The 11,307-nt window shown below is 42.3% G+C and overlaps 1 protein-coding gene across 1 annotated transcript; it reads left to right on the top strand.

The window, feature by feature from the left end:
• Positions 1-2,898: 2,898 nt before the first annotated feature.
• LOC308157407 (uncharacterized protein) lies at positions 2,899-10,632 on the top strand. Its single transcript, XM_080530956.1, has 4 exons — positions 2,899-3,018; positions 3,813-4,031; positions 4,525-4,561; positions 10,395-10,632. The coding sequence occupies exons 1-4, from the start codon at positions 2,913-2,915 to the stop codon at positions 10,453-10,455; spliced, it is 423 nt and encodes a 140-aa protein (XP_080387082.1). The 5' UTR covers positions 2,899-2,912; the 3' UTR covers positions 10,456-10,632.
• Positions 10,633-11,307: the final 675 nt, after the last annotated feature.

Here is an 11,307-nt window from a genome sequence, read left to right as displayed (position 1 = left end):
GTGTAGAAGTTTGACTGGCGGTCAATGGAAATTTGTGGTCTTTGTTACTTTAATCCGATAAAATAAGAAAACTGTATCGCTTTTTAGATATTAGGATCTCAAATCCGATGGCCAGTCAGGCAAACAATTATATAGTGTCGTTGGCGATCAGTGATCGACGTCGTTATATGGAGAACATTTATTAAATAGGCAATGAATGTGTGTCCTTTCAGTCTGCCTCCATCCATGTGGATGAACCACCCGACCCAAAGGCCTGAGGTGTTGTAGGAGGCATGAATATGATTTAGGGGGTATTTAGTAGCTATAACAGGCTAATGGGTTTATTGTGAGTTTACTATGATTGTTTGTTTATTGCCTTGATCACCGTATTGAGAAGTCGGTTATGGGGGGTGATATTGCAAGGTAATTTAAGCACCTGCGCACCTTGCATGACGGTAGTGGAGAGAGAGGGGATTGATGTATTTTTGTTGACCGCATTATACGCATATTCTATACGCATTGTTTGTTATTTTTCTGGTTTTGATCGCTTATAGATGATTTTTTATGGATTATTTTTGTACGTCGCCAAGTTTGATTGTTCTATTCAATAAATGCTCTAAAACGTACTTTTCATCTCAGTGGATTGTTTGGCGCGTCATACAATTACCAGCCCAGACCCTCTCAGCGACTTTTTATTTTTGGTTCTATCTATCTATCTCGCTACAGGTGTCATATAACCCTAACCCATATCCTGTCATATAAAAGTACCTTATTGAATCTCCAGGTAATGTATTTCTGACATCCATCACTTTTGCTGTCGTTAAGATTTTTTTCTGTTTTGGTAGTCTGTCCAATGTGACACTTGCCCTCCTCCACCGGCCCTAGTTTTGGATCTAGCTTGCTGTTCATTATTTTCATGATAAATCATAGCTAGCTAGTTATAACATCTTCATATACACCATACAGGCTAAATACTGATTAACAGTAGGCTACTTTGGCAAATGCCCATTAAACAGATTTATTCATTATCCTGTCTTAAGAAAACTAATGTAACACTCTCATCTGGGGAAAGCCCACGGCAAATCAAATGAAGAACTACAAATCCCTGATGACAGGGAGATGACGTATGACTGCTCTGATGAATCAACCCCTATTTCATAAGATTTCTCTATATAACGACGTCGATCATTGATCGGCAACGACACTATATAATAGTTTGCCTAACTGGCCATCGGATTTGGGCTCCTAATATCTAAAAAGCACTACGTTTTTCTTATTTTATGGGATTAAAGTAGCAAAGACCAGAAATTTCCATTGACCGCCAGTCAACCTTCTACACTTCTATCACCCAAAAAGGGGCGTGGACATGACGGGAGAGCAAAGTACCCGGATGCGTTGCTCTTATGAATGGATATGCTAGCTAAGCTCTCAATGTCAAGCTATGTAGAGTGTTAAGTAGCTAGCGAACTACGTTTTAATTTACAACTGTAAGGAGACGTTTCAATGGCTATTATTATATCATGTGAGAAACCTTGTATTATTATATAAAGTGAGCAACCTTGTAATATTCCCTGTATGTTTGTATTTTTGTATACTTAACTATACAACATATTTATCATATATGTATCATAGCCTGTACAATTGCACATTGTAGCCTATATAATCTCAAAGTATATATACCACTGCACATATACAGTACATCACACTACCATTTGCACTTTACTGTATAGATTGCTGTAAATACTGCTGCTTATCACTGCAATATAATTGCTATTTGTTGCACTTCTGGTTAGATGCACAATAATTTCGTTGCATTGTCTTGTACTATGTAATGACAATACAGTGAATCTAATCTAATCTAATGTAGCTGTAGCTAGACACACTGACTTTAATGTAGCTGTAGCTAGATCGTAGATGGTAAGGCCCAATCCCAACACACCCCTTGCCCCTACAATTTTGCCCTACCCCTCCATTTTGCACATTCACACGTAGGGGTAGAGTGTCCCGATTCTTGTTGGGATAGAGGGGTAGGGAGAAGTGTTAGGGATATATGGCCCTCCAAACTGAGTTGTTTCAGAGCCACACTCCAAACTGAGTTGTTTCAGAGGCACACTCCAAATCTAGTGTTATGACAAACCTCCCAGAATGCCTTGCGAATCATCGGTAAGATAGTGGCGAACTCACAAGCAACCACAAAGGTCATTATGTTCTTCTTTAATACATTTGTAAAAGTGATGATAATCATCATATTATCTTAGTTTAATGTCCTTTCAATGTATTATAGACCTCTTCTTTATCACAAGCATAATAAAAGTATAGTTACGCTAGTATGCTGATGAAGAATTGCGAGCGTTCATGCTTTTCTATGATACTACTGATGACGTATCAGGGACTTGAAGGGTTATCCCATTTAATAGGGGAAGCTTTCAACCACTATCCCTTGCAACTCTGTTCTGAGGGGCAAGCCGAAAAGAGAGTTGCTCTCCAGAACAAGGGGTAGGGGTGAAAAAGGGAAACAGGATTTAGCCTTGGTTACGAATCCTGGGCGCATTCCTTTTAAATCCATCCAGTGTAGAGTGCACCATTCAGAGAGAGGGGTAGAGAATCAGGCCGCAGCCCCGTCAATGTGGAAGACGCTTTAGCACAACAATTCATAAAAGTGCCTAACCTCTGTTAGGTTTTTGGTAATCCGTATGTTTGTGAAATTATCTCTCCACTATATGTGCCTCTTCCTTTGTTTACTCTACACAGATCCTCCTCACAGCCCAGCTACCATGTCTGAACACAAGTCTACAGAGTCCCTGGGTTCTGGCTGTGGTTCTCCAGCCCAGACAAGCACAGAGCGGGGTCCAGAGATGGTGGCAGTGAAGCTGGAGGCCTGCAGTCAAACACTGGATCTCAATGTGGTAGTGAAGGAGGGGGAGGAGGAAGTGATGGTGACAGAAGAGGAAGGAGGAGAAGAAGTGGTGGAGAAAGACATGATGGTGAAAGAGGAGGAAAGAGTAGAGGATGTGGAGGAGATAGATGGCGAGTTGGATGGTAAGTTAATGTTATGAAGTTGTCTGATGTTAGGATGAGTGGAAAGTGATAGTTAGATAGTTCTCTCCATTTCCTTCCTTTCCTTTACATTTCATATGGTCTGGTTTTTATTGAGAAATATTGGTGTGAATCACTGTTGATAAATGTGTGTGAACGAGTGCGCACATTTTGGTTCTGTTACCGGACCAACCAACCAACCAAAAACCACAAACCTGAACAAACTATCATATAGACCACCGCCAGGTCACGCCACTCAAGGGAGCTCAGATGGAGCTGGCCAGGCAGTGATAGTGTTTGGGTCAGAATGACCCAGACAGTGATAGGGTCAGGGTCAGATGGAGCTGGCCCAGGCAGTCATAGGGTTAGGATCAGACTGACCCAGGCAGTGATAGCGTTAGGGTCAGACTGACCCAGGCAGTAATAGGGTTAGGGTCAGATGGAGCTGACCCAGGCAGTGATAGGGTTAGGGTCAGATCATATGGAGCTGACACAGGCAGTGATAGGGTTAGGGTCAGACTGACCCAGGCAGTGATAGGGTTAGGGTCAGATGGAGCTGGCCCAGGCACTGATCGTAAGGTGTATGTACCCGTTTGGTAAGCTAACCCCATACTTTTATTTCTCATTCTTCTTAGAAAACCAGACCACCTTTTCTGTTCTTCTGTTCAGTCAATGTGGAAGACGCTGTACTACAGCATCTCATAGTAGTGCATATCTTCTGTTAGGTTTCTGGTCATTTGTATGTTTGTGAAATTAACTCTCCACTATGTCTGCCTCTTTCTTTGTTTACTACACAGATCCACCTCACAGCCCAGCTACCATGTCTGAACACAATTATTACATGACAAATATTACATGTCTGAACAAATTAATTGAACACAAGTCCACAGACTCCCTGGGTTCGGACTGTGGTTCTCCAGCCCAGACAAGCACACAGCGGGGTCCAGAGATGGTGGCAGTGAAGCTGGAGGAGGGAGAAGTGATAGGAGAGATAATAGAGGACACACATTTGGGTGGTAAGTTCATGTGATGAATTTGGCTAATGTTAACATGGTATTCATTGGACAACTCCTAGTCAGTGCTCTATGGTGTTAATAGTGTACTACTGTAACAGTCAATACTTAGTTTGACAGTGCCTCTTTGGTCTCTTCTATTGTGGCATTGATAAGTCTCTCTTGAACTCTGTGTTCAGTCATTATATTCTACAGACCCCAGAGATGTTGTCACTTCTGCCCCGATACTGTTTTTTGCCACCGATACCGATCACAGATAATCTATGAGAAATATCGGCCGATATACTGCCAATACCTATCAAATAATAGCCTAATACTAATAGGATAATAAAAAAAAGAAAATTAGTGTGGATGAGACAATTGACATTTAGAGCATCCGATAAAGCGAGGCCTAAGCCTAAATGTTTTAAGAGTCTTTTAAAAAATCTCCACAAACCTTTTGCTAGGCTGGCCGAGTTGTGTCTGTACACTTTCTCTGCCTTTTTCTTCTCGTCAGCTCTTCAAACTCGCCATGCTCTGCTACGTGATGCACAGTAAGGCCCGATCCCAATTCACCCCTATGACTCTGTTTCACCCCTCCTGCTCCGTTTCATGTTTTCATCGGGGACTAGGGGGGGAGGGGGAGGGCTATCCACGGCTCAGTTTGGAGATTTTTCGGGACCACGTTAGATTTCGGAGCCATAACCCTACCTCCCAGGATGCATTGCGAATCATCTACAGAAATCTGATTCCGCTCTAGGCAATGCGGAAGACAACCACACATGTCATTACTTTTTACTCTGTGATTACTTGGTAATAAAGATTTGAAAAATTATGAAAATTATCTCATTATCTTAGTTAAATGTCATTCTATGCGTTGTAGACCTTTTCTTTATAACAAGCATAACCAAAAATATATAACTAAAAATAACCAATATATGCCGATGTGCTGTGCCTATGCTTAACATAGAAATACACCGTTCCAAAGTCCAGCGCGCTTCAGCCAAGTTTAAGATCTGAGGGTTTTGGTGCTCAGCAGTAGAGGACAATAATAGTTAAACTATTACCTGGGCACTTCCATTAGACTACCAAAAGCAAGACACTGGATCTCTCATATCTGCGTGTTTGTCACCCTGTTCCTCTGCAACAAACGTAGAGATTGTATGAGCGCCCCGGCGTCCCTGTCCAATAGAAGCGCCAGGCACAGCCTCCCCATAGAAATACACCATGTCATCGGAGCGCGATTCACATTTCTGAGATGTACAATCCTGTTTAAAAAAATGTTATTCTTACATGTGGCATTTGACAGCAGGTGATGGATTTGATGTAAAGTTATCTATCAAACATTAGGCTGATTTGTGAATGATAGTCACGCGTTAGGACCTATTTCATGTCGCATTTCTCCTCTTTGATGGCATATGACGCTATAGCTATGGCACTTATTAAACCAAAACACGCAATCTAATCCAAGCAGTTGTTATTATGTAATATTATTGATGGGTTATATCATGTTCTGACTAACAGCGGCTGTTTCTCCAGCATTCCTGTCACATCGGATTTCGGAACGCCATGAAAATAAATCTGCCCTCCGTGTCTAATGTTATCTATCTAACGTTACATGTTTTAAGGCTGATCTGTGCATGATACTGGCGCATTTTGACATACTTCATGTTGCATTCCCCCCTTTGATGGCAGATGATGCCTGAAATTTACCTTAAGTTCAGCCGCGAAGTTCTTGCATGGCTTTCCTATCTCAGTGCAGACTGGCAGGGTAGGAGCACAGGATGATAGCCTACAGATCACCTATTCTGCCATGGTCTGATAATGAAGCATTGTTCTTTTTTGTTTGATGACTTTGATCCGTTAATAGTGTAAAACCGAGCATCAATACTTTTCTATGACACTACTGATGACGTATCAGGGTCTTGAAGGGTTGTCCCATTTCAGAAAGATTGAAAGACTTCAACCACTATGGCTTGTGGCTCTGTTCAGAGGCCTTGGCTCCAAAGCAAGTGGCACTCCAACACAGATAACATTTGCGTATCTGCAACTTCTGCACATGCTTCTGGTGCATACTGGGAACTGGAGTCCTAAGGTTATAAACACATATCACCAGACACACTGCTGACATATTTTAGTTTAACAAGCATGAGAGAGTGGCTTGTTTAGGTTAATGAGCATGTGACAATGAATTGGCTCAAGTTGTTTGCGTCATTGATAGGGCTGTCCCTAACGACTATTTTTCTAACGATTAATCAAGCGATTATTTTTTCGGTTAGTCGATTACTCTAACGACTAATTTAACGATTAGTCTACTACAATACATTTTTTTACTGTTCGATTAATGCATCACTTAATTTTCCCCAAAATAATGTCTGTATTGTCTCTCTCTGTTTAACAGTGTCTTTATAAAGCACTCTGGGTAATAGCTGCTGCTCTTATAAAACAAAGCAGCGTGTGACATGCACATTACTCAGACGGCCGCCCCTTTAAATGATCAGCTGATGTATGGGGGCTGTCTGTGGGCCCGCAATTAAACACAGACACCTTTAATTCGGCAACCTGCTACTACTACTACTGTAACTGCCTCTGTCAAACAGCCCCAGACACAGGGCAGACTCACTGCTATGTTTAGCCAACTTGAATGCCAACATGGCCATCAGGGTTTTTCCTGGCTCAAAATGAGGCGGAGGTGGTACCAGTGGTGTTTGACATCGGGGGGGACCCATGAAGCAGGGCTGTCTGGGGGTCCTTTAACATCAAACACTTAATTTCTTGCATTCTGGTGAATTGATATGCACCAATTTGTGCCCTTTCTGCATCAATTTATGGTGGAAATGTCATTATTTATGTAAAGGAAAACACAATATTCAGGCACCAGATGACCATTCAAAATATAATGTAATATAATGCAATATAAGGCTCTCAGGCATTCTGTACTTTCAAATATGTATTCTCCTTGAGCAGTCAACATACTATCAGCTATTTTGCTAGCAAAAACAAAAGCTAACTTATTTGCGAAACAGCGCCCCCGCCACCACGTCGGCGCAGTGCAGAAGAAGAATACGACCGTCAGTTTGTCGAGAGCTGGAGGCGGCTAGAAATATGACTGAGGCGGCCGCCTCATAATTCTCTATGCAGGAAAAACCCTGGCCATTTAGAAGTCTGTCCATCACCACAACACATAGCTAGCTAGTAGCTACATGGCTAGCTAACGTTACTCTCGCTGCTATGTTATGATTAGCTAAATTGATGCTAACGTAGCATGCGAGCTACGAGCTAGATAACGTAGGTGCGAGCACCACAATGACAATAGGCTACTGTAGCTAGCCAGCTACATAGCTAACGTTACTAACACCAGAAGACAAGACATACAAACTGTGGTGAGCTACATTGCTTGTGTAACATTAGCTAGTAGCCGCCTCCATGTTTCCACTGGTCGCAGCCATGTTGTTTATTTGCGACGCACATTACGCAAGTCGACGTATTGACATAGTCGATTACGTCGACGCGTCGTCCCAGCCCTAGTCATTGATCGGTTGTAATGATCGGTGACTAGAAAGCGTCACCGGATTTCCCCAATCTCATATTTTTACTGATTATCGTCCGATTCCGATTGCTAGCCGATCGAGTGGGGCATCCATAATATCTAGTGATCACTCTATAACCTTTGCACTACTGATGTTTACATTACTACTTTTGAACATACTGTATATTGCACGTCTCCTGATTAGGGTTGGGTACCGAAAACCGGTATGGTACCGGTTACTTTACATTCGGTACCTACCGAACCGAATTGCAACGGAGATTTCGGTTCCTCGTTTCGGTTCCTCTATCGCCCCCTGGTGTCCGAAATGGACGTTACATGCAACAGTCAACCGCACGTGACATCGCCTGTTAAAGTTCCACTCAGTTCCTGTAATTGAGACTGAATCGCTCTCAACATGCGCGAGGCGACACGCTTGCAAAACAGTTTTGTAGTTGGTCTGAATTTAGCGGGAAATTTGGATTTCAGGAAATCCCTCTCCTTTGCGTCTCTCCATCACTTTAACAACGACACAGTATTGGCAGGGGGAAAGAAATGGAGTCGAATTTTTATTGACAACGGATTTACATGCTGGAAAAACATGCAGCTAAAATTCAGGGAACATTTGGACAATACGAGACACAAGGAAGCTGTGGTCGCATGCTCTTATTACAGGGCAATATGCGCGGTGCAAAAATAATCTAAAATCATCACGAACAGAACAGCGGAGGTACGGGTAAACAGGGCTCATGTCGGTGTCAACAAAGGTAAAAGTTGGTTTTCTCAGCTGATAATATGAGCCCGTTTTGTGCGTGTACTCTCATGTAGGCCTACTTCGTATTGATGAGTTGATAATCTATCAGTGTGTGTGCATATGTGTATGTATGTGACTGTGAGTCACAAGTTTATATTCTACGAATGTTGTTCAGTGCTGTATGGGTGTTCCCGGTTCTGTGTGTACTCTTGTGTACTTCATATACAATGAGCTGATTATGTGTGTGTGTGTGTGTGTGTGTCTTGGGCGTATCTGTCAGTCCTATTCAGTGCTGTATGCGGGTTCCCCATGTTCTGCTGCAGCTGTAGAGTCAGGATATGTTGGTATTTGATCACCTTCTATATAAAACATCGCCGCTCTGCATTATTGGCGTGCACGCGGAAAATCGCGTCAGTGACCCCCCGCCACTGATGTGAAAAATCCTGGAGGAACCACATATACCGGTATATATTTTTATCAAAAGTACCGATTTTAAAGTATCGATTTGGCACCGGTATCGAATAAAACCCAAACGGTACCCAACCCTACTCCTGATATAGCTTCTTTTATACTTCTGCACATTAGATACTAGGGGTGTAACAGATCACCTAACTCACGGATCGGATCGTGTCACGGTTTTTGAGTCACGGATCGGATCATTTTTCGGATCAACACAAAACATAAAAATAAAAAGCTTTTTCCTTGAATTCTGTAAAAACACCACTTTTACTGTGTAAAACCCAACAACATTCAAGATGTCAAAACTGGTATATATATATATGTATGTACATACATACATAACATATTCTACACTCAAACATTAGGCTACATATTAAACAGAAACACACATTCAACTTAAATGATGCAGTAGGAGAGAGGGAGGAGGCACCTGGTTGCAGCAGTGAATCACTGGGCTCTTTAAAGCAGACAAATAAACATGTTTTATACCATAAATAATAAAGTGAAACCTTACTTTAAACATGGTATGAAAAAATTGGCTACATTATCAGAAGTTGTCAAGCTGCCTTTTTCGTGTCTCCCGTCAACACACCAGGGTGATGTCGCGGCAAATGTGTGGCCATGCTCGTACGACTTTCTCGTTGCACAACGCTTAAACACCGTAACTTTTTTATCGACCACACTTCCAATGACACTGTCCGTCATTGTTATAATTGACAGAGAAGCCAAAGTGCTCCCATACATGGGATTTAAATGACGAGGGAGGCATTTCGAGTTCTTCTCTGTCGCCAACATTAGCAGCACTCGCCATGATACACTTGGGCTGCGTTCGTAAATTTGCTCTGAGAGCGCCGGAGAGCACACTGGGTCCGACGTCATAAAGGGACCAAGTAATTTGATTGGACAAGAGGCGTTCCATGAATGCTGATCAGATTCCAGAGCGAATTTACGAACGCAGCCTTGTTGTTCTGGATTTTTTTTTTCATTATCAACCTATCATTGCACTTTAGAGTAAAACAAAGCACGCAACTGTCGCGTCTATCTTTTCATGGCAACTCTACATTGTGATTTACAAGGGATATTAACTAATATTAAGTAATATTATTACTTGGTTACATTTTGCAATTGATCCGCGGTACACATGCGTGCCGAACCGTGGGGGGCGATCCGTACGATCACGGATTATCCGTGATCCGTTACACCCCTATTAGATACTGTACAGAAGCTACCTCACTGTACATATCTTATAACTGTATAACAATATGACCTCTGCACATACTGTATATTGCATAATTACCCATCACTACCATTCTTGTTCTATTTATCATGCCCTTATATCACTATTTGCACTTTTGGTTGGATACTAAACTGCATTTCGTTGTATAGTACTTGTACTTTGCCATGACAATTAAATTGAATCTATTCTGATCTATACATCTGTACATGCCATACTGTACATAGCTCATAACTGTATACATGCCTCTAACTATCGTACTCGCCATACTGTACCTATCACTGTCATGTTTTTATATCATTTCTCGTTAGATGCTAAACTGCATTTCGTTGTCTGGTACTTGTACTCAGCAATGACAAAGTAACATTTAATCTAATCTAATTGTTTCTAATCCTGTATATGTTGCTATTACAGGAGAGAGCTCCAACCCAGGCTCAGACAGCAAGCCCAGCTCCACCACATCAGGAAACCATGAACAACACAGACGGAGGAGCTCAAGACTCACATCAGGAAACCATAAACAACACAGACGGAGGAGCTCAAGACTTAAGAATCTCTGCTCCCAGTGTGGGAAGAGTTTCAGTGAACTAGGACACCTAAATAGACATCAGAGATTACACACAGGAAAGAGGCGTGCTCTTTCTACACTGCTCCCAGGGTGGGAAGTGTTTCTGTTGACTAGGAGTTCTAAAGTTACATCAGAGAATTCACACAGTAGAGAGGCCATACCACTGCTCCCATTGTGGGAAGAGTTTCTGTCGACTAGGAGTTCTAAAGTTACATCAGAGAATTCACACAGGAGAGAGGCCATACCTATGGTGGGATCTTGGGGCATGGGGATATCCATGAGCTGATGCTCCAGGAACTCCTCACTCACCTTGTCCTGTTCCTCTGGCCCATGGAAAGGAAGTAGTTCCTGAAATCTAAAAAGAGCACCTGTGTAAAGAACTGATTAATGATTTGTTTTGTCACCATGATCAAAATTAAACTGAACAATTCCTGGAAAATGTGGAAACCCTTGCCTGTCTATGAAGTATTGGGCATCTTCCACCCACACCCAGTCCTCTGCTGCACATCAACACATCTAGCATGGTTCAGAAGGGCGATTGATTCCATACTCCACAGCGCTGACCAGAAACGCCAGTGCTCCCTGCTGGATTAGCTGCACCTCCTGAGGTGTGATGTCTCCAGCCTCAAGGAGCCTGTTGAGGGTAGCTCTGGTGGTGAAGCCAACATTTAGTTTTTCTCCTACCAGACAGAAAGCGATGAAGCAAATTAAGACCAGGTAGTTTAAACAATATCTCAGAATCAAAATCACTTTTATTCG

Source organism: Nansenia antarctica (assembly GCF_963989245.1).
Source record: "Nansenia antarctica genome assembly, chromosome: 5".
In the NCBI taxonomy this organism is placed as follows: Eukaryota; Metazoa; Chordata; class Actinopteri; order Argentiniformes; family Microstomatidae; genus Nansenia; species Nansenia antarctica.
Note: the sequence above shows the minus strand (reverse complement) of the source record. Positions and strands in the feature narration are given on the sequence as shown.